We start from the raw sequence: 21,784 nt of genomic DNA on the forward strand, positions 1-21,784 counted from the left end.
TCACATGTATGCTTTTCTCATCTACAGTACCGTACCAGTTGTGTTGTATGTAGACGATCTCCGTGCCATCCTTCGTGTGACGAAAAATAAACAAATTATATTATGGCATTTACAAACAATTCAAGTTTTAAGGAAAATCAGGCGTGCAAAGTGCTAACCTCATTCGGCAATATAATAGTCCGATTTCATGGATGAGAAGAGTGTTGTTTGGACGACAATTTGGCCGGAAAGTTGTAGGGTTTTCGTCCACGAAGCCATACCTCAAGCGAAGTAACTGTAATTAAATTGGCAATCTTAAATGTAAATCGCAATAAATTATATTCAACCTGTCAACGTGGGGGGAGAGGGGTTTAAAATTATAGCCAACGATGGTACATCATACCTCCAAGCTTGCACACGGTGAAACGTAACTTGCGTCGTAAGGGTTGGTGGAGCAGTTTCTGTAAAAAGTAAAATTGTCATGTCTAGTTTTTACTCATATTCTCTATATTCCTGTTTGGTCCGTTTAGTATTAGGCTAACTTCCTCCGCATAAAGGCAGGAGTATATGATTATAACTTTCTTATTTCTGTAGATAATTCTTTTTGCAAATTTATAGAGGTACTGGCTGACTACTACATATTATGTGTTTTAACGCTGAGAATCAACCAGAACCTGAAATAAAAAATAAAGTCGTTAGAGATTGAAATTAAATGATTCAGACTCTTATGATGCAAACACTTGTAAATAAATACAAAATAATAATCTGTCGGTCAATTATACTACAGGCTGTACATTCACAGAGACTTTACCGCTTCCCATTCACACAGTGGGGCCAGTCTAAGATACCACCCGGAAATATCTCGAGCCCAATACCACCCTTGGAAGTCCCTATCCAGCCCTTGGCCCCACTTTCTCAACAGACCAAACAACAAAACGACAAACAAAACTAAATAATTCGACAAACATGCCATTTCGACGAAATATATATATATATCGTGCGGCAACTCGCAAACTGTCGGTCTAATTCACATACAAAATTAACAAGTATAGTTTATTATATTACCTTATGTTTAAAAAACAGCGATAACTTACCTTGTAAAAGGTACTAACCTTCCTCGTTGCAGTAATATTACCAAATGACTAGCGACTAAATTTCGAGTTCGAAAGAAAATGCAGAAAACAATAGCAATCAGTGAGGAATTTCTTGCGGCGCGTCTTCTAATTAGATTACGTAATCCAACAGGGTAAATGTGTGGTGACACAAAATGGCGAGAATATTGCTCCACATGGTTCATTTACAGACATAACAAAATATCGCTAAACCCAACCGTAACTTTTTAGCTCACTACATGGTGACTTGCAATTGTGCAGTTAAAGTTGCAAATATCGCTTCTACAAAGTATGAATATATCATACGTATAGTAAAATATTTGAGCGTTTCAACATTCTCTTTATTGCTCAAAAACTGTTAAGAAAATTACCTGGTTTGTTTATTTTGTTAAAGTTTTAGGTTGGAGAGGTGTAACATTCAATACTAACCTATATTTTAAAAATGTTATTGATTTTCACAAAGCCAAAAATCTCCCTTATATTGTTCTAGTTCAACGTTTCTCAACCGGTGCGCCGTGGAAGGGTGCCAGGTGCGCCGCAGGCAAATGGGACAAAATAATTTAATATATAACACATGTATTTTTACTTTTCTATTAGGCTTAGCTCATTGATTTCACAGTACATTTTTTTTTCATTTTTAGGTGCGTTGAGACACAGGACGCTTTTGGGCTAAAACAAATTAACCAGAATAGGGTAAGACATGCCAAAAACCTAATCCAGATTAGAAAAGTTTTGCATTTACGTAGTGAAAATAATAAATTATTACAGTTATGTACAGCCCATGGCAGTTACTACTGGAATGAAAACCGCTTTGTTACAAACGCATATTTTGACTGTAACTAATTGTGGTCCACTAACCATTGAGTTTCGCTAGGGTTCACAAGGAAAGTTCAATCCAGACTTGGTTTTCTAAGCTTAATATACAGGGAAGTATATTCGTTCCAACGTGCACTAGAGTATTTTTCGAACCAACGCTTTGTCTTCAGCGTTGATTGAATGACATCATTTCCTCTCAACTGACAAGGTTGGTTTTCAGTGGTTTGGTTCAATGCAGCCAACAAGTAATTTAAAAACCACCTCACAAAATAGTTGTAAGGCTCACATGCGTTCATGCAATCGCGTCACTGTATTCCGCTAAATCCCACGCTGTAATTACTCATTGCTAGTCAAGACTTGAAGCTTATGACGTATCCATTATCTGTTACGTCACAAAACAACGCTTAGCTAGCATTGTTTCATTGAAAGAGCGTATTAAAGAACGGAAATATTGCAACAGTATGGCGGTTTCGATGTACGCGAGACCAAGAACTAACTTATAAAATGTAGTATTAGGATCCTTACACATCGTTTAGGTGTTACCCAATCCCCTTATTGTCGTATGTTGCAGTCTAGCTAGCCAAGGTATTAAAAAAAAGAAAATCAGAAATTAGAACCTTGCAGTAGCATATTAAAAAGTTCTTGAGGTATTAAAAAAAGAAAATCAGAAATCAGAACCTTGCAGTAGCACATTAAAAAGTTCTTGAAAATTTGCTGTAGTGTATACCCAAAAGTTTATTCTGGACAAGTACTATATTTTCCAGTTTATTTAGTATTAAACAAAAATATTTAAGTCAATCACCAATCTGGTTGAACTCAATTTCGATTGAAAAACAGTAGTGTAATCAATGAGTTTGTTTGACCTAATCAATAGACACAAAATCTAGTAAAAAAAGAGACAAAAGTAAACTGAAATAATGTAAAAAAATATTTTAACCGTTATTCACCTAAAGAACTTGTTCATCGTAACAGCAAATTTTGCTGCGGTAAGTTTATTTCACACAAACCAGGGTTAAATATGATTTGTGCTGTTTAGCCTATTCAGTAAAAGTGAGATAATTTCAACATGGACTATAAAGAAACCATAGGCCTTCTGAGCGGATTTTTGCTCACAGCCATCACATTGGTGTAAGTGTTTATCTGTTTTCTATGAGTAGAATTAAAATATAATAACCCGATTAGGAATGTCAAAGTCAAAAGTTCGAGTAAATCGACATCATTTGCTAAGACTTGTCATGTATCATCGTCACTTAAATGTAGAAATTTAATTTCAAGCTACATTACAGATCCGTGCATACACTATACCTAAATTTTAGTATAGTTAATATAAAACAGGGGTTCTTAAACTTTTTTTACCGCAGATACCTAAAATTATTTTTTTTGCTTTGCGTGGACCACAGAAGGCAAGAAATTAAAAAAATACGTCATAATATGACGTCACAATATAAATAGACTTTAAAAATCTGCTGATTCAGTTCAAAAACTGTAAAAGTGTAATGAAGTCTACATTCAGTGCAAAACAAATAATTTTTTTTGAAGTTATTTAAAAAACTGATTACTTCTAAAATAGGCCAGACACTACTATTTCCATTAGGCCTTCGTGGACCCCCTAAAACTAGTTCACGGCCCTAAAACTAGTTCCCCCAAGGAGTCCATGTACCCCAGTTTAAGAACCCCTGATATAAAAGGTATCTGTTTTCCCTCGAATTTATTATGGATTCTTTCTATGAATGTCGTATAACGAGCGAAAATAAACTTGTAGCTAATCGCACATTGGGCTAATTAACTTGTTGTGTCGGCTGTTATAAGTTAATTCACACTTTCAATGGTTGCAGGATGGTTGTTCTTCACTACGCGGTAAGCCAGAAGTGGCATGTCGGCATGATTTGCTTTTTGTTTAGGTTAGAAACCTGTTTGCTTTAGCGTTTTGAAATCAATAATAACAATAAAATAATGGAAATTATGAGATTTAGATCATGTCACACCTCAGTTTGTTTCCTTTGTTGCAATTGTCATTACATTTTTTAAATTATTATTTTACAAAACTTAACCAACATGGAAATCGCACCAAGTTCAATTTTTTTACTGTTCTTTTATTTGTTTTCGTATTTAACGTTTCTCATATTAATCCAGTAATTTGTTTTTGACAGCATTACGCGGCCACCAAGAAGAAAACCAGAAAACAGCACGAAGGTATGACAAAGTTCTAATTTTAAACAACCGACTATGCTATAGGTTTTGTGTGGGTTGTTGATCCGACTTTTACACCCCCGTGAAACATCATTTTAATCGTTTTGCTCAGTGTAGGCCAGGGGTGTCCAACAAGCGGCACGACCAAATAAAAAATGGCACGCAAGCCCCCCTAAATTACTTGCTATTCAGCCAATCGTAAAAAAATACCTAATTTTTTATACAGTAAATTACCATTGTTTATCACGATATAAAACAATCGCTGCAATCACGACAACTAACAATTGCTTCTAATACTGTAACGTTATATTGTAGTGGAGGCTAGCATTCACATAACTATAAAGTTTAGTGTGAAGAGACAAAAAGCAAAAGTCAGCTCACCAACGGACATTTAGATGCAGTAATGCGCACTGCTAACAACACGTTTTTATTATTTGTAAAAAACGCTTTTATTATTAGAAAGAATTATATTACTAAACTTTGGCACGGGAATAAGTTATAGGATAAAAATTGGCACGCCGGCATGCTTGAGTTGGACACCCCTGGTGTAGGCCAACTGATTTCAGTAAATAGAAAGCCATTCGGGAGGCACCCGATGTACTATTACTTATTTGTGTGAAGTTATTGATCGCCATAGAAAGACTTTAGAAAGGCCTTAAGATAAAAAAAATACATATATATATACTGTATATATATTTTACATTTGGTTAGATTTCTGTTTAAACCCTTTAAAGACAACCTCCACAAGAGTTTATTTCCTTGAAGTCAAAAACTGAAATCCGAAACATTCTGACGCCAATGGCAGGCCAACGCAAACCTGACGCCGTTAGTGACGTCACATTGCATCAAATTTTACGCCACGAGTTAAATTTCGCCGTTTCCTCCAGGCCCTATCGCGCTTGCGCCAGCGTCGTTTGCGCTAATTGCATTGGGGTTTCGAATGCTTGACAGCAGACTGTTGCAATTTTGTTTTTCAGAGACCGACCCGCCGCGTCACGCCTCGAAGGTGAGTCAAGACGACGTCACAATGAGCCGTCGCGGTTTTAGTAGCACGTCACAATTGCACGCATGCCCACGCCGAATTGTGAACACACGCGCGCTCGGCTGAAAATAATGTTTAATTCTTTAAATATGCAACGGGGCGGTTCCAGGTCTACATTTTATGTAAGATGAGTAAATTTTTTGTGTTTTTCGTAAGCTATGACGTATATAGGCAACGGATATAGACCTAGTCCATTTTCTTGACTAGTGCTTCTCCCTAAACAAGTCTACAAAACTCCTTCACAACGAAAATACAAACATAAAAAAATAGAGTTTTACTTTTGTACATACTTAGATGGCAAGCACAAACAACAACGCAAAAACTGCACGTTTCTGATAAATTATTATCAAACTGCTCTTAATCTCGTCTGAGCATATTTTACGAGTACATGTCCCGGGTTAGTCCCCCCATAGGCGGGTCTGGATAATTGGTTTTAGGTGAGCACCAAACCACCGTTGCATCTAAAAAGCTAATACGGTCAAATAAAAACTTGCTTCTGCTAATGTTTTATACTTTTGGGCAATTATTGTATGCTTTAATCGTTGACGAAAAAAGGTTGCCGCACGACGGTGGTCCCTGTTTTTATAGGGAATTTCAAAATGCACTCCAATATCAAATCTAATACGTTATTTACTTACGTTATAATTTTAGGGATTAATTAAAAAAAATGGTATCTATGTTTGCGAAATTAGTAAAGCGAACGCAAAAGTATACGCGTAAAATTAGTAATTTTTAAAAACAAACTTAAGTATGAAATTCAGGGGCGCATTTTTTGTTCTTTATACTGTTCAAAAATGAAATCATTAGTTTTGTAGAAAGACAGTGTCAAAGTGTAAACCATTTACAACATAATGGCTGACGTTTTTGTTAGCCTAAGAATAAATATCAAAACCCATACAGACATAGACCATTACAATTATGTTCAAACCACGTTTGAAAACCAGAATAACTCAAATGCGGTAACACACAACCAATCGATCGCTGGAGGCGCTGCGACGCAGGATGAAAGCGACCAAAAACAACTTTCAGAAGAGGCGGCAGTGGAAGACCTTGTTCTTACAGCGGCCGAGTGTGTTCGCGAGCGGAGGAAACACAAAACGGTTCAAGACCGTGTCAGGATAAGAAGTTCGACTTCGTCTGCCAGGGGCGAAAGTAAGCGAAATGCTAAAGGTTTAGCGATAGTACGATATTTAAGCTTAAGCTTGTATTAATTAGATGAAGCATGTATTAATTGGATGTCCTTGCTGGGCATGATATTAGTGCTGAAAGAAACTGGCCGGATCGCCGTTTAGGTAAGAAAATTATTTCCGGTAGGCCGTACCGGAATCTTCATTTACCTAGTTTAATTTCCTATTTGAGCACGACTTCGAACGATAAGCCCAGTTCTTTAAGGTTGCCTACTTTTTGACATTATGACTACTTATCTGACATTTTTTATGTGTTTCGGTAAATAAATAATTCCCGTATTAAAAGAAAAGGTCGAAAAAAAAACTTGGTTGTTACAGCTGCATCGCTTAACGACGACGAACAGTTATCGGACGATGTCCTTCACGAAGAAGACTTGGATCTTATGCGCAGAACAACAGATGCCGTTATCACTAAACGAGGTGGTTCCCCGGATCGGAGAGAGTGCACAGAGCTTGCGGAGAGGGCCGGACACTTGGTCAGAAGCCGCAGAAAAAAGTATTCGGAATCGCGAGATAATAAATTGGACGAAGGACAAGAGGACAAACATGAGCAAGAGACCAAAGATTTACCTTTAGAAACCCAAGACTCCACAGGTATAGCGAGCAATTTATAAAGTGTTTTACCACCAATTATAAATGAAAATATGTTGATGTTTTTTCATTGAATACAAAGCAGTTTTCTGCATTATTGTTTATTCACAATCAAGCGTATCTTATACATATCATCTTGAAGCACCCTTTTTTTAAAACCGTAATTAAAAAATACCTAAGCATAAAAAATACAGTATCAAGCCAATCAAAACACGTGCAAAAGCAATCGTCGTAAAAGCCCAACTGAAGGTATTCTATGGGCAAACTATACATCAATCTACACCTAAATACAAGGACAAAATAAAAACACCATAATCAATCTTTCGGAATAAAGTATGATATCGCATAGCAAGAAAAATGTTAGTTTCATTTTAAGTGAAATTGAGTAATGCTTTTTGACACAAGAAAGAGAATCAGAAAAGTTCGCGATGTTTTCAAAGTAATGAGTCCATTTTTGTTAAAGACGGAATGTCGGCCCTTTAACAAACTCGTTCTTTATTAAGTGACTTCTCGAAGTTACAATTTAGTTGCACCAGGCGACGAAGACGGCGCGACACAATCTACATTGATAAGTCCAGGGAGAATTTTGCAAAGAGGAGTTTCTCTGTCGACGGGCGCGTCCCTCTGGCGCCGCCCTACGGCCGGGCGTGAAGTACTCTACTCGCTATCACGGTCCCACATGGGGCGACACAGTTTCTTGAGTACGAGGTCGCTCAGCAGGGGTTCGGTGACCACACTGGACACGATGTACTCGGTGCCCGGCCATCTATTTCCACCCAAAAGGGTCTCTGTGATTTCAAGCAGCCTGGCCAACGGTGACAGTTGCTGGTGGGACTCGGTGACCAGCCTTGACACGCTTTACTCCGAGCCAACGGGGTTCGGTTCTTGCGGGGATCGCTTGTCTATTCAAAATGGAAGTCAGGTGAGTTATTTTAGTTTCCAAGGTCCAGAACGGAATGGCTAGCAGCTGTAAGCGGCAGCAGTGTTTCTTAACCTTTCTCGGTTTGTTTCTGCTTTACGTAAACCCTTAACGTTCCCTGTTCATTTCCCTATTTATTAATATACTAGCAATTTGTTTTATCATTTATACATCCTTTTTTAGATATAGCCTACTGATTTTTCTCTGTTTGTTTGCTTCAATGGTATACCGCCAATCAACCTGAACAAAGTATTGGTTTTAACTAACGAAATCAGTTTAAAACGAACTATTATGTACGCCTGAGAGTTGCCATTGGTTGAGGCCTTTGCTAAATTCCCTACGGGTAATTTTGATTTGCGTAAATTGTGTCGTTGTCAAAAAAAAAATATATATTTAAATAACAAAATTAAACATATTGCAAAACCTACAGCTTAAGCGTGGCCATGTTTTATCAAGTTTAAATGATAGCCAACACAATTTTCTTTTCCAAAATTAACAATATAATCTTTAATGTAGAAGCTCCTAGTTATAGTTTACTTGAACATAAACAAGATTTTTTTGGTTTATTTAATTATCGTTTTAAAACATATTTTATTGTCATTAAGGAGCATACCATGTTAAATAACGACCTGCTGATATCTCTGTCCGAATTCATTCGACGCAACAGCTACGAACTGAGAAGCAATAAGGCCGACTTTGAAGCAGAGGCAACTGTATCTGCTCCGAGATGCCACGTAGCGGTCGGAGGTTGCCTTGCGAGCGTACCGCAAGGTGGCGACAAATCCAGTGCCACAATGAAAGTGAAATGCTGGATCCCCAAAGAGGTGAGTTTCACCTAAGCACATCCAACGATATATTAAAAGACTCTAGGGTCAATTTTATCGAACAAATTAAAAATACGGCGAAATACGTTATCGACGAGTGATATATTTAGGTTTATTTGATTGAATTTGTCCAAATAAGTGTGAGGGATTTCTGAAAAATAGATTGAAAGCCGATGCTCGATACCAAGTCGTGGTATTAGCAAACGTCGAACATCCAAGTTAGTCAAACGCGCATAACGTTGCCGAACTAATGTTTAAAACTTTCGAACAAACGTCCTTTATAATCAGCTCAAAGTTTGACTAAGGGAAATCAACTGAAACATACACATACGTAGAACTGCGATATAGAGCCGTTCAGAAGTCGTCCCTTTGAACAACGATCCGGTAAATACCCGGAGGGCTACATAAACACGCGCTCCTATAACTATTGTTTGTATTTCAACTGTTGTAATTTTGAAATTCAGCATTTCGTTAGTGTAAAAATATTTTGTTAAATTTTTGTTATTTTATTTATTTCACAACTCAGTGTTTCTTTGTTTTTCAGGATAATGGTGGCGGTGATGCAATGGTGATCTCTCCAACATTGGGAATAGATTCCGACATGACTTCTGATGATAAACGTCTGTTAAGCGTTTCTCTGCCGACATGCTACACCACTAAGCAAGGTGGAAAAATAAACGTAAGGCAAGGTCCTGGTTTATATCTATTAACTCAATTTTTCTCCTAATTTTCATCAAAATTACATTTTATCAATGGCGAAGCTTGCGTTCCGATAAAAAATAATTTACAGTACCATTACTTTATGTGGGAGGCGTCTGAAGCCCCGACTCCGGAAATAATTAAACCATTTGATGTTTAGATTAGAAATCTGTAAAAAATCTGGACATAGAAGTGTTTAAACCTATAAAATTGAATACACCTAAGGAACCAAACAGATTTTGAAAGATATAATACGTATTATTCCAACTGAAGTAGATAACATAACAATAATATTATCATTTTTATTTTTTGTGTTGGAATCTAAGCCTGTTTCAACACTGAATCCTTCGAATTAAGTTTTAGGTGGAATTGATGATGTATTCGTCGTAACCATAGTTTTCTGCTCTTTTTAAAACAAGTTTGGATTTATATCTTTATATTTGTATAGTTCTGTTTGGATCTTTTAATCAAATACATAGTTCCAGAATCTGATTTGACAAAAACATTTGTTTGCAGATTGAGTGGAGCACTAGCGGCAAGGTTTGGCGACACCTAACGGAAGTTTCGAACCCCAGCACAAAATTTGTCGAATTTCAAACAGTCCTGTCGGGATGCAGGTGACTACTTTAGCATCTTGAATAGGTTTATATTTTTACATCATTTTTAAGGATGGGATGAGTTTTGTCAGAGTTCACTGAGGTTCCTGTTTATATAATACGCTCTCGATCGGTAAAATGAATATAAAGCGGTCAGTGTATAGGACATATTAACATGTCTGTAAAAGGTCAGTTTTTGCCCTATATTTTATTGGAGTAGGAATCAAAACTTAAAATGTGGGCAAAACCAGTAAAACGTCGTTTCACACTGTTCTTCTGGGCAGAGGCACACTTATCTTAATGGAAACCTCATCTTAAAGGGCATTTTACTGAATCTGCACATTTTATAGTCTATACACGCTTATCTTAGCCATACGAGTTATAAATTGCTTATTAAGTCATTCATTTTCCTTCTTTTTCAAAGGTTTCGTTCGACAATAAACGATGCATCTTTCCCCTCGATACGAAAGCAACTCACGTCTGTGATTTTCCTGAAGAAGACGAGCGAGTACTCGGGCTCCCTCGTGTGGTGCTTGTGCGACGCTACGTCATACTCGGAAGCAAGGCTTTGGTTGCAAATGGCACCGCGCAGTGTTTACGAGAGGGTTGCAGATATAGGCACCCTGACGATCGAGTAAGTATGGTATTTTCTTGCATTCTGTCCCTACCTTCAAGTGGTGGCAACGCCTCCTTAAAGGAGATCAGTTGTATACTGACATTTCAGGCGTTCCCGGCTTACTTTTGGGCGTATGAGAGGAAGAAGCCACTAGACCAGAGATGTCCAACATTTTATTATAGTGGGCCGCATTGACACTTGAAATAATTTCATGGGCCGCAGAATCTATTAAGTTTCAAGATTAGGTATTGGCCTTTAGAGTTATAACGGGCCTTTAGGGTTATATGTATATATTTTTACCCATACTATACTATTAGTGCACCCCTAAAAGCTGACTGGTACATTTTAATTAGGCTAATATGGAACGTTTAAAATACTACTTGGGAGTGAAAATGACTAGCAGGCCGCACAAAAATTTCAGACGGGCCGCAATGTGGCCTGTTGGCCGCAGGTTGGACATCCCTGCACTAGACCTCCAACACATATTTTACATTTACTTTCTTTTAGACTATCTAATTTAGTAGAACCCCGTTTATTTTTTTCGGTGAAACTTGTTCTGTAGCATGTATAGCTCTGTTAACTATACTAACTATCGATAACTAAGCTTTGTCCACTTATATAACGAATACTTCCACCACAACTAAAAGGCAAAATGGTTCTCTGTTGTCAAGCGCAGATAATAAATCGGGCCTTATCTCCGTGGCGACCCATTAAGGTTCCTTGCGTAATTTCAGAGGACTGGGTCTGGACAATTATGTACTGATTTGTTAAGTTTCGGGCAATGAGAAGAACCACCAGTCACAACCCCTACGTATTCTACTTTCTACTTTATTGTTATTCTTTTAGTTAATTCCACAATTAGTGGACAACAAACTTCTAACAAAACACGTAATAATGATCTTTTCAACTGCAAATTTCTGCGCTTTACCCTTGCCCTTTGCATGCCATTTATATTTTTCTCAGCCTAAGCATAAACCCATAGTATGTAGCCTATGTAGCAATCAAACACGTAAAGAATAAGTATTTATTTGCGTTCTGATAACTCTCCCTGGTAATTCGTAATACATTTATTAGATTGATTTTTTCATAAATTTAGGCATTCATCATTAGTAGGAAATTCATAATATACCGCACCTAGCAATTTTCACTACTTTACAGACTCATAAAATAACCTGGGTAATCCGAGTTTTATGTCGTTTACAAGCAACGACGATTCTATAGAGCTGAAGATGGTGCTTAAAGCCACAAGTGGAGGCGTCCAATCATCCACCACAACTAGCAACAGCAGGGGTATCTTATCACAGCACGTAAAGGCCCAAGAGCTGTGGCGCGCCTACACGATCAAGACCTTCCAGTTTCAGCTGACGCAATCAGGCGGTGACGTCACTTATTTCGCAAAGCGCGGTGATGAGGTGCTGATCAGCGGTATGCTTGACCTGGCGCCACAGCACGCCGCAAACGATCTAAGCGACACCGAAGAAAGGCAACCCCGAGCCGTGAGTGGACTCAAGTTGCGAAGGAAGCCGGTTCAAAGGTCAAGGTCGTCGTCGACGTTTCGCAACTTCGTCAAACGGGTCAAGGGGCGAAAACACACGTTGTTTTGACCGTCGAGATTCGCTAAAAGTGTCTGTTTGATGTATGGCTGGCTAAAGGGTCAAGGTAACGCAGCACATTTTCGTACAATGGGAAGATACAGGTTTTTTAACGGTTAACTAAATTACCAGGGAATATTATTATGCGTGCCAAACCACTCGTAACCATGTACGATCGAACCTAGGTCCTAAATGTCAAGCTGTTTTTTATCGCAAGTTCTCGCCAATTCAATAATATTGGGGTTTGAAAAGACACATAACTAAACTTTTAACCAATAAATTAGTCTTATAAGGTGGTATATGAAAGCGCACTTTGTTACCAACAACTAAATTTATTTTGTTGGATCCGAGGGCTACACAGTACACATGCATGCCAAGATCTCTAAAGAAAATTGATTTTGTTTTTTTACGTTGGATTTTTTTTCCTGGCTGGAGCACAAAGCTGTGCAAAATTTTGCATAATACCAAGCAATAGGCAACAATCGCTTAATCACTATGTTTTTTGTATCATAAAACTATTGTTGTTCAACGATTCTTTCTGCTGTTATGTCCTGTCTAAATGGTCGGCGTGGGCAATTAAAAAATATTCAATATAAATTTACAGAAGGGTGTCGAAGTGTTGCTTTTGGCAGTCGGTGGATGTTTAAATTTGTCGCATTCGTAATAGTTTTCTGTTGTTCTTAAACTACCGTAATCGTTCTGTTATTTTCTCGTTAAAATATAAGTTTTCGAATACTGTAGACTCCAAGATATATCTGAACGTTCAATGGTATGTCTAAAATGCGGCTTACCAAAAACCGTTTTAAGAGTGGAGTGCGAGAAAAGCTATGTACGTTTAAAATACTGGAATTGAGTCCAATCCTGCAGTAGCCTACATGGCAAGTAAGCTGAGGTAATAACCATATACCGATGAGTCTTATAGCATCAATTGTGTAGGCTAGCCTATATCACAGGAGTGGGCAATTATTTTAAGCCGCTGGCCGCATGAGAAGCTTACAATGTTGTGGCAGGCCAGGTCAAAAAAAGGATCTCAAATACACACAATATGATGTCCTACTCTGACTGAATAAAACAAATAAGCTAACGAATTTGTTATTACGTTTGAAGTTGTGCGAAAATGTGAAATTTAAGCGGAATTTAAAGAAGATCACAAGACGTCGCGAAAAAAATGCGACTATATTTGTTTGAAAATGCAAACTTCAATTTAGATTTAAAGGGGGGCATAAAGCATTGAGCACAGACAAAAAACATACATTGATTGATATATTGGCGTTCACCGAGTTGTGGGGCGCGTAGACCAAAAGTTAAATTGAAATACGTAATAATTTTGTGCAGAAAACTATAATGTTTTTTTCTAGTTTTTAAAGCTTTAAGTTACCAATATGTTACTTGAGGTATAACGGTCATATTGCAAAGACGATATAAATCGGGAGAAACTCACAATATGGCGTTACCTAAATTAGGTTGACAAAATATGAATCAGTATATTTCAGGGTTTAGAAAACGGTAGGCATTTCGTTCCACAGTGCAGAGGACGCTATTTGTCTGTAAAGTTATAAAAAATCAAGTGGAACACACGAGAAAGAAATAAGAGAATCGCGCGAAGCGGGAAAACATTTTCCGTTTCAATATTTAAAACAGGCTAAAAATTTAATTTGACCGCGTCTTGACTAGATCCGTCAACTTGCACTTGTTTTCGCTTAGCCCAGTGGTTCTTTCGTGGCCCATTTACGCTGCACAAAAATTCTGTGGCCCAATAGTTTGCTAAAAGAAAAAATTGTAAAATAGGTTTAGAACAATTAAAATACAGCACAACATATTTCAAAACTGATTATTTATTCAACCGTGCATTAGTGAGATACTTGTGGCTGAACAATAAATTTACATTCCTTTTTAATTCCTCCCCAAGCCATTATTCTTGTAAAATTAAATATAGTGACACAAATGAAAATAAATCTAGCTTTTTAAAATTGGTCTGTGGCCCACCTCAAATGTTCTTATGGCCCACCAGTGAGCCATGTCCCACTGGCTGAGAACCGCTGGCTTAGCCTATGTATTTTAAGGAAAATAAGCCGCGGACCGGTTAAACTGCTTGACGGGCCGCCAATGTTGCCCAGGTCTGCTATATCACAACACCAAAAGTGTGTTCTTGTGAACAAAATGCTTAGTTACAATACGTGCAAAATCACGGCACAAAATATTATTATACTCAAATTGTCATCCTATAACCTAACGAGTTCCGTTTGAAAACCAAAAGCTATACCTTCTTTATCGAATGTTAAACAAGTGTGTATAATTAAAAAAACAAATATGTAAATATATATATATATAAATAAAACTTAGCCCCTTCCCATGTTGCATTGTAATTTTGTACCTAACATCTGGGGATGTATAAGTAAACACGATTCGGCCTAGAGCCCTAGATACTCACCGAAATATCTATCAATATATATATACTATACAAGTTCAAACTAGCACAACACTACATTGTTCCTAAAACAAAAATTCAAGTTACAATTTTTTGCTATTTCCCACAAATGATAGCTCGTTAATTTGGTTAAAACCAAAGTCAATCTATAGAAGACTGGTGAAACAACAGAAATTGATTACTACCATAGAATACTATTTTCAGGTTTTGCATTCTATGTCATCACCTGTTTGCGTGTTAATGCAATGCAAACTAAAGTACAGAAAAAGCGCAGAGATTGTTTTGAACTTAAAACACCTTTAAAATTCATCTTTTATACTAAACCTTTAAAACGGGAACTGAGGTCAAGGTATGCAGAAACTAAATTCTTAGTGAGAAAAGGTTCCAATTTTGGGTCTGGTCTAGATTCCTACCCCAGCAGCCCAGCTTTGAAAAAATTATTAAATCATTATGTGGGTTGGGGTGTGGGTTAGCGTTTATTTTTGTATAATAATATTTGACGTAGCCTCACCAAACACCCTAACCAAAATATTGTGCGTTGCTTTCAAAATTGTTTCAAACCATATTTGTTTCTTTTAATTGGGTAACACTAATTTACGGAATGATGAATGGTCGGAATGGTCGGAACGCTTACAGTATTATTATTAAATATAATAACACTTGACCCACCTTCATCCAAGCGCTAACCCCCACCCTAACTCAAATATTTTGCGTTGGTTTAATAATTGTTTTAACCGGGTAACACTTAAATTAATGAGCGTTTCGACCATTCATCATTCCGTAAATTAGTATTACCCTTTTAATTTTGACAACTTGTATAATAACAGTAAAAAAATGTGGTAAGAGTGTAGACCAGCCAGATTGGAAACTTTCAATTTTGCGTTGGGGAGACGATTTTGCAGCCTGAAATTGCGCGGCTGTAATAACATTTCCGTCCAAATTTGCACGGTTGTAATAACGTTATTTGTAAAATTTGCACGGCTCAAAATGAAGTACTATACTTGAAACCGTGTGAGGAAAGTTTGAGCGATTTTTTGCAGCTGTTCGCATTTTACGTTGATTTTACATGAAATGTGCGGCTATGACCGCAGCTGAATGAGAAACTGCCTTACTTTCCATCCTGATAGACCAGTGCCGTTAAAAATGATATATAATCGCAAATCAGTATACTGAGTGGTGATTTGACAAATAGCTGCCAAATAAAATTTAAATGGTTTAGTGAAATCGTGGAAATAATTTAAAATTTGGAACAATAAATTAACCCAAATGTGCTAACCTCAACTATCCACATGTAACCCAAATCATTGGTACAATCACCAATGGTTGTATACTCATACAAAAGGGACAGTCTGCATTTTGTGGCACTTCACGCCAATTTCTTGCTTTTTGAGGTGTGCAATTAAGGTTGTATGCACAATCTAGGTTTGGGAATCTTAAGTCTTTTTTTGGAATTAAGTTATAAACTGCTAATTCAAATCTGCACACAATTTGCTAATAAAAAAACCTCTGGTGGCCAACCTGCCACAGAACTGATCAAAATGTTTGGCCAATTATCCACCTCCCATATATTGTCAAAAACTGTCCTGTGCAAAAATAAGTGAATCTGTGTTGCGTTATTTTAAATTAACTAACTAAGGTAGTATGTGGGTTTTTGTTCATGCATTAGGTAAAGTACATTAATATTAATATTTTTCATTAACATGCAAGGATTGTGTTTTAAAACCACATATTAGTGTGTGAATTAAACGAATTCGGGACATGTTTGCAGTAAAATGTGTCCAGCTTTTGGTTGCAAACTTAAGGCCAAGCACCCACCTGGCAGCAACAGCGCAACTGTCCACATCTGCCTGTGCTTACAATGTACCAAAAATTCGATGGAAAAGCCCCCGTAAATGGAAGAAGATAGAAACAAAAAGCGGCAAAATTCCCTGGCTAAGCAATTTGCCGGTGTCGAAGCGAAGGGATCAATTTTCCAGGCAAGAATCCTACGCTGGCATGTACGACTACCTGGCAATACTGGGCGACGACGTCACTTTGCAGCCCAAACTCTTCTGCAAAGGGCCGAAGTTTGTTCGCGGGCACAAGATGGGTGAACTTAAAACACTGCTGACCAAAAAGAGAATGTTCGGACACAGGATGCATGTTGAAGACCTAGATGCAATGAACAAGAGAATTCGCATAGTCGTACTTAAGCACAGAAGAGCAAACAAAACATGAACATTGGGAACATATATATTTTTATGGTTAGGCTGACTGGCATGTCCTGGCTGTACTTACCCAAAATTAGGATAAATTTAAATTAGGATGAATATGTTTATTTAACTTTGTATCAAAATATATCTTTGGTATATTTAGCACAAAGCTTTGCAACAGTAATGTGTAGTAGTATTCTCATAAAAAATATTAATTTTATGGAAGAAATTGCTTACATGTTTATTATCTCAATTTTCTCCTGATTTTTAATATTTTAAAATTTGTGAAAAACGCAACCTCCAGCAAATTTGGAAGTTGAGATTTACAAACAACTATTTGATTTCATATTGCGACATATGGTTTCCTGCTGGGTTATCTGCTTACACCTTTTTAAAATGTGCCACTTATTAGCAGGAAATTGTTAGCTTGGCCCTGTGTGTTACTCAGTTTGAAACCTGCCAATTTGGCAAGTCTGCAAAGAAAAGAGTGTCAAAGAGAAGAAGGCAATGTCATCTGCCAGCACAGCAGGTATTCTTTAGCTTATAAACAGTAGCATGTTTCATTGTATGTTTCCATTTTAAGTGAAGCATTATATAGTTAGGTTGTTTATTTACCTAAACAAAGCTCAGTAGTGCAATGACAGTAGCAAGTCGTAAAGGCATTAAACAAGGTTTGTTTACTTAAATTATGAACATTCTATTTATGTATAATTTACATTGTATATCATATGTTGGAACCTTAGCAAAGAGAAAGCCATTTTCCACTGTTTTTATTGGTTTTTGTTTTTTTTATTAACACCTGAAATGTAACGCAAGACCTTTTTGATTTAAATAGCTGTCATATGATTGGTTTGGGTTTGTGGTTTAAATATATAATGAATCAGGATATCAGGGTTTTCTCTTAGCGTTTTTTATATGTTAACTTGTTTTAATTTGGTTGCATTGCTTCTGCAAGTTTTAAAACTCAGGGCAGTATGACGTTTACAAACGATTAGGTTATTTGTCCAAGTATGTGTCATCTAATCTTATATTTGCTGGCAAAAAGTCAGTTTTTAACTTCGTTTAGAACTTAAAAACAATTTATCTATAAATACTGAGTATAAAGTATTTTTCAAATAGTATTAGTTTAAAGATCAAGTGCACCTAGTTATTATATTTTACCATGAATATTCCTGGATAACATATTTATGTAAGATAATAACCTTTTGTTTTCCTAAGTAAGCACGCTCTCATGTGGTGGAGTTGGTTTCCGACCAATGTTCTGTACCAAACTAGTAACACATTTTTCCTCAAAAAACAATTTTTGAATGTGTTGTGACAAACCAAGAGATGGTGAAACGTACATACCCAACTAAGAGTTTTGTTTGCAGTTAACGACTGGACTAAGTTTTTCAAGGATGCTGGAATTCCAAGTGGTTTAGCAGCGAATTATGCCGTCATGTTTTCAGACCACAGGTAATTTCATGTCACATCAAAAACACCTAATTTGGAAATAATTAGAAAAACATAACCTGCTAGGATTGTGAAACAAGTAGTATTCAATCAAATGTTTCTGTTGTGTTATTCTTAGGTGTTGGCAAATTAATTAATATTTTTTGTTTGGATTTGAATTTAGGAAGCAAAGTATTCCTAAAAAGCTTTTCATTTATTAAGAAACTTTTTTGACATAGAAAATGCCATGCTATACTTGTATAGCTGTTTACCACCTTCTAATTATCTCTTAAGCTGATGATTGTATGCTTGTTAATTATAGGATTACAAAGGGGATACTGGGTGACTTGACCAGAGAAATCCTAAACGAGATGGGAATAAAGGCAATGGGAGATACAATTTCCATTCTGAAGCAGGCAAAAATTGTATCTGAAGAGGTAACACTATTTTATTATTATTTAATAGTATGACATTTTATCCAAATTTACCCTGAAAAATCAAAAAGTAACTGTTCTGATGTAATCTTACAAACACTATTAAATGGATTTACTATTTATTGAAGTAACATATGTATTTTATTAAACTTTATCCTCCTTAATGTTTAGTTAAATAATTTTTTGGCAAGTGTTTATTTAGTATATACTTACAATGGGTTGTTTAATAGGTAAACCGTGAAAACACTTCCAAGCTTCTTAACACAAAAGGCAGCGAGTCTCCAAAACCTGGAACACGTAAGTTTGTAAAAAAGCTTTTAATATTAGCTTTGCAATAGTTAAGTTGCTAGAATTACGACGTTCGAAGCAAAACTGTTTTGTATATGGCAGACAATGTCCTAGATTTGTCTTTCTCAAGTGCGTTTTTTCTAATAAAACAACAATGAAGTATGTGTTTTTACACCCCATCCGTCAGAAATCAGTGCAGTTTTAAGCAAAAAGGTCTACGACAATCAGTGCATTCAAAGGATCAAAAAGTCCGACTTTTAGACTTTGAGGTCTTGGACAATGCACTAATTTGCATTAACAAATGTGCATAAGAAGATTAAGTTTAACAATACTTGACCCCACCAAACCCAAACGCTAACCAGCGCCCAAACCCAAATAATGTGCGATAATTTAATAATTATAACGCTTCAGGCCCCAATACCTCAATTTGTGACGTAAAAATCTTAAATACAATGGACGAGAAACCATCCGAGTTTGGGCTTTTTCCCCCAGCATTTAAATAATTATTGAAATAACGCACATTATTTGGGTTAGGATTCGGGTTAGCGTTAGGGTTTAGGTGGGTCAAGTGTTATTAATCCTATCTCATATTTTTTGTTATCTTTTCTGAACTTTTAATGAATATTTTTAATTTATCTTCGCCGGGAGTTTACCTAAAGGTCCAAATCAGTGCATTGCCAGGACCTCAAGGTCTAAAAGTCTAGACTTTTCTGCCATTGGATGCCCTGATTGTCGTAGACCTTTTTGCTTAGAAATGCACTGATTTCTAACGGATCGGGTGGTTTTTAAGTATGTTGCACAAGTGAAACGTTCTCCACGATGTTGTGCAATACATATAATAAGATTTTTTATGATCCATATAAATGCATAGTTTGTGTTTCTTAATGAAATTGACTGTGACTGTTTCGTTAAAATGTTTGCAGCTGCGTCACGCATGATTACTCACAACATCAACGGCAGAAACTTCTCTGAAGCAAAAGTACCCGAAAAGACCGGTAATAAGTTATAAGTTCATGCTATGACTATTAATTCATATTCTTGTTCCGCCTCAGATGCAAAAAAGGACGATGGACAAACTAGCACTTTTTGTAAAACCCAAACTAGAACGGCTAGCTTTCTGCTGTAATTATTTAAATTTAAATAACTATATTTCGATTTGAAACGTTCAAAATCATACCTACTTCTGTATGGGCTTTGAGACAGTCTTATTACGTCTTACATTTTATGAAGTTGTCCAAGTATCACAACGAATACCTATTATGCTAGAACGAAGCATAAACACAGGTGATCGCTGTTTAAGATAACCGGGATCCGATATGTTTCAGAAGCAACCGTATTCAAGCGGCTCGGACAAGAATCCCCGACCTCATCGAAAACCACCGTATTTGGGCGCCTCGGTGACCCGGTTGACCCAAAGCCCCCCAAACAACAGCAGCAGCTCCAGTACAGGGGTGTGTTGAAGAGTGGGGCGTCCCCGGCGCCGCAACCGGCCGAAAAGCGCGTCAGCCCGCTCGAGCGTCTCGGCCCGGCAGCCAAAAGCCCCAAGGCCAAGAAGCCAGCGGCCATTGTGACGTCATCCGACGGGGCGGCGCCCAGGGCCAATATCCGCAAGACGGTGGTGACCGCCAAGAAGTCCAAAGCCGCCACTAGGACCAGCGTTATGATGCGCCTGGGCAAAGAGAAGAACTCGTCCCCGGCTAAAGAGGCAGCTACCCTGAAGAGAAAGCCTGGCGTCGTTTCGACCAAAGTGCTGAGAAAGACGGCGCTCAAGGCAAGGGCTGTAAGCGTTAAGAAGTCGGGTCGCGCCAACGCAATTATCACCGTAACCAGGGCTGCCCTGCCCAACGCCAAATCGCGCCCGGGCGCCAACGTCATGGACCGTCTCGGGGCGAAGGTCACCAGCACCACACCGCCACCTGGCGGAAAATCGCCCAAGACCGTAAAGAGGCGCTCGGTGGGCGACGTCGCCCCGAATACAGCCGCCAAGTCGCCGCGGCTTCGCGTTAAGGCCACCCCGGCGGCCCAGAAGAAGCCAAAGACAACAAGCAAGCCGATCTCCAGTAACCAGGTGACCAGCACCACTTCGGCTGGCCTATTTCGAGGCGGCGCTGCTGCGGCCATGGGCGGTTCCAGCGTTTTTAAACGGCTGGGTCGCAAGTAACGCCAGCGACTCTTGTGTAAATGGCGTCGTTTATCAAAATATGCGTTTTAATGCTGTAGATTACCTCGTTTTTGAGGCCCGAAGTATTGGGTGAGTGGTAGCGTCGTTTCAATTTTGTTGTTTGTTTCAAATCGCGCTCACCCACGTTGTATATAGTATACAAAGTGTTTTTACCTATATTTTCGTTACACGTATTACTTAAAGCCCGTTAGAACAATCATTAATCCGTGAACACAACTGCGACACGCGAAATACAAGTTTGCAATAGAACAGTGTTTCTCAACCGGAGTGTACGGACTCATTTAAGTTCGTTTAATGTTCTAGGTGAGTCAGCTCCTTTACTGCTTATTTCACCCGTGACATTTGGCGCCGAAGACAATCATTACTCTTCTGTTGACCGTAGATTTTCTTGTCGTGTTTTGTGCATGCTTTAGTATTGCTATTTTAGCATGTCGGGAGTAACCGTTGCACATAAACACGCGTTATCCCGAAAGGTTCATGTGTTTTTTCAGTTTTAAACATACAATCGCCCCTGACTTGCTCTGCTTGAGTTTTGTTTTTTGCACAATTATCACGTTCTCGAACTAGCCGTGTAGAAAAAACCACACAGAGTACGGGTATAATATGAAGCGACCCCGAATGTGAAATACAATGAAAAAAACAAACACATTTGTTAAATTCATAGCA

General features: G+C 37.8%; 4 protein-coding genes across 5 annotated transcripts; all 4 read left to right on the forward strand.

Annotated features, from left to right (window-relative positions):
- The first annotated feature begins 2,578 nt into the window (after positions 1-2,578).
- Positions 2,579-6,940, forward strand: LOC146139523 (uncharacterized). The gene is made up of 6 exons (XM_083392476.1): positions 2,579-3,035; positions 3,743-3,764; positions 4,058-4,100; positions 5,075-5,103; positions 6,084-6,291; positions 6,645-6,940. Exons 1-6 carry the CDS (start codon positions 2,974-2,976, stop codon positions 6,938-6,940), a joined length of 660 nt encoding a protein of 219 aa, XP_083248602.1. The 5' UTR covers positions 2,579-2,973.
- A 648-nt stretch (positions 6,941-7,588) lies between these two features.
- LOC146139524 (uncharacterized) lies at positions 7,589-12,843 on the forward strand. Its single transcript, XM_083392319.1, has 6 exons — positions 7,589-7,839; positions 8,442-8,660; positions 9,205-9,339; positions 9,876-9,976; positions 10,380-10,589; positions 11,776-12,843. Exons 1-6 carry the CDS (start codon positions 7,597-7,599, stop codon positions 12,173-12,175), a joined length of 1,308 nt encoding a protein of 435 aa, XP_083248445.1. The 5' UTR covers positions 7,589-7,596; the 3' UTR covers positions 12,176-12,843.
- Positions 12,844-16,285: 3,442 nt separating this feature from the next.
- LOC146139525 (large ribosomal subunit protein mL51-like) lies at positions 16,286-17,194 on the forward strand. Its single transcript, XM_083391499.1, has one exon. It carries the CDS (start codon positions 16,350-16,352, stop codon positions 16,806-16,808), a length of 459 nt encoding a protein of 152 aa, XP_083247625.1. The 5' UTR covers positions 16,286-16,349; the 3' UTR covers positions 16,809-17,194.
- Positions 17,195-21,729, forward strand: LOC146139526 (uncharacterized). 2 transcript variants are annotated; one of them, XM_083391497.1, is made up of 6 exons: positions 17,195-17,312; positions 18,154-18,238; positions 18,537-18,651; positions 18,879-18,945; positions 19,860-19,931; positions 20,262-21,729. In XM_083391497.1, the coding sequence occupies exons 1-6, from the start codon at positions 17,291-17,293 to the stop codon at positions 21,095-21,097; spliced, it is 1,197 nt and encodes a 398-aa protein (XP_083247623.1). In that variant the 5' UTR covers positions 17,195-17,290; the 3' UTR covers positions 21,098-21,729. The 2 variants fall into 2 exon arrangements, with proteins under 2 accessions (XP_083247623.1, XP_083247624.1); XM_083391498.1 differs by having other exon boundaries at positions 20,265-21,729.
- The last annotated feature ends 55 nt before the right edge of the window (positions 21,730-21,784 follow it).

Source organism: Ascidiella aspersa, chromosome 6 (assembly GCF_963924565.1).
Source record: "Ascidiella aspersa chromosome 6, kaAscAspe10.2, whole genome shotgun sequence".
NCBI lineage: Eukaryota > Metazoa > Chordata > Ascidiacea > Phlebobranchia > Ascidiidae > Ascidiella > Ascidiella aspersa.

Coding starts and splice junctions, on each gene's coding strand:
- LOC146139525 (XM_083391499.1), top strand. CDS start 16,350: ATGTTTGCAGTAAAATGTGTCCAGCTTTTGGTTGCAAACTTAAGGCCA.
- LOC146139526 (XM_083391497.1), top strand. CDS start 17,291: ATGTCATCTGCCAGCACAGCAG. Junction 18,946..19,859: donor GTCTCCAAAACCTGGAACAC/GTAAGTTTGTAA, acceptor AAATGTTTGCAG/CTGCGTCACGCATGATTACT. Junction 19,932..20,261: donor AAAAGTACCCGAAAAGACCG/GTAATAAGTTAT, acceptor GATATGTTTCAG/AAGCAACCGTATTCAAGCGG.
- LOC146139524 (XM_083392319.1), top strand. CDS start 7,597: ATGGGGCGACACAGTTTCTTGAGTACGAGGTCGCTCAGCAGGGGTTCG. Junction 9,977..10,379: donor ACAGTCCTGTCGGGATGCAG/GTGACTACTTTA, acceptor TCTTTTTCAAAG/GTTTCGTTCGACAATAAACG. Junction 10,590..11,775: donor ATAGGCACCCTGACGATCGA/GTAAGTATGGTA, acceptor GTCGTTTACAAG/CAACGACGATTCTATAGAGC.
- LOC146139523 (XM_083392476.1), top strand. CDS start 2,974: ATGGACTATAAAGAAACCATAGGCCTTCTGAGCGGATTTTTGCTCACA. Junction 5,104..6,083: donor CGCCGCGTCACGCCTCGAAG/GTGAGTCAAGAC, acceptor TTTGAAAACCAG/AATAACTCAAATGCGGTAAC. Junction 6,292..6,644: donor TTCGTCTGCCAGGGGCGAAA/GTAAGCGAAATG, acceptor TGGTTGTTACAG/CTGCATCGCTTAACGACGAC.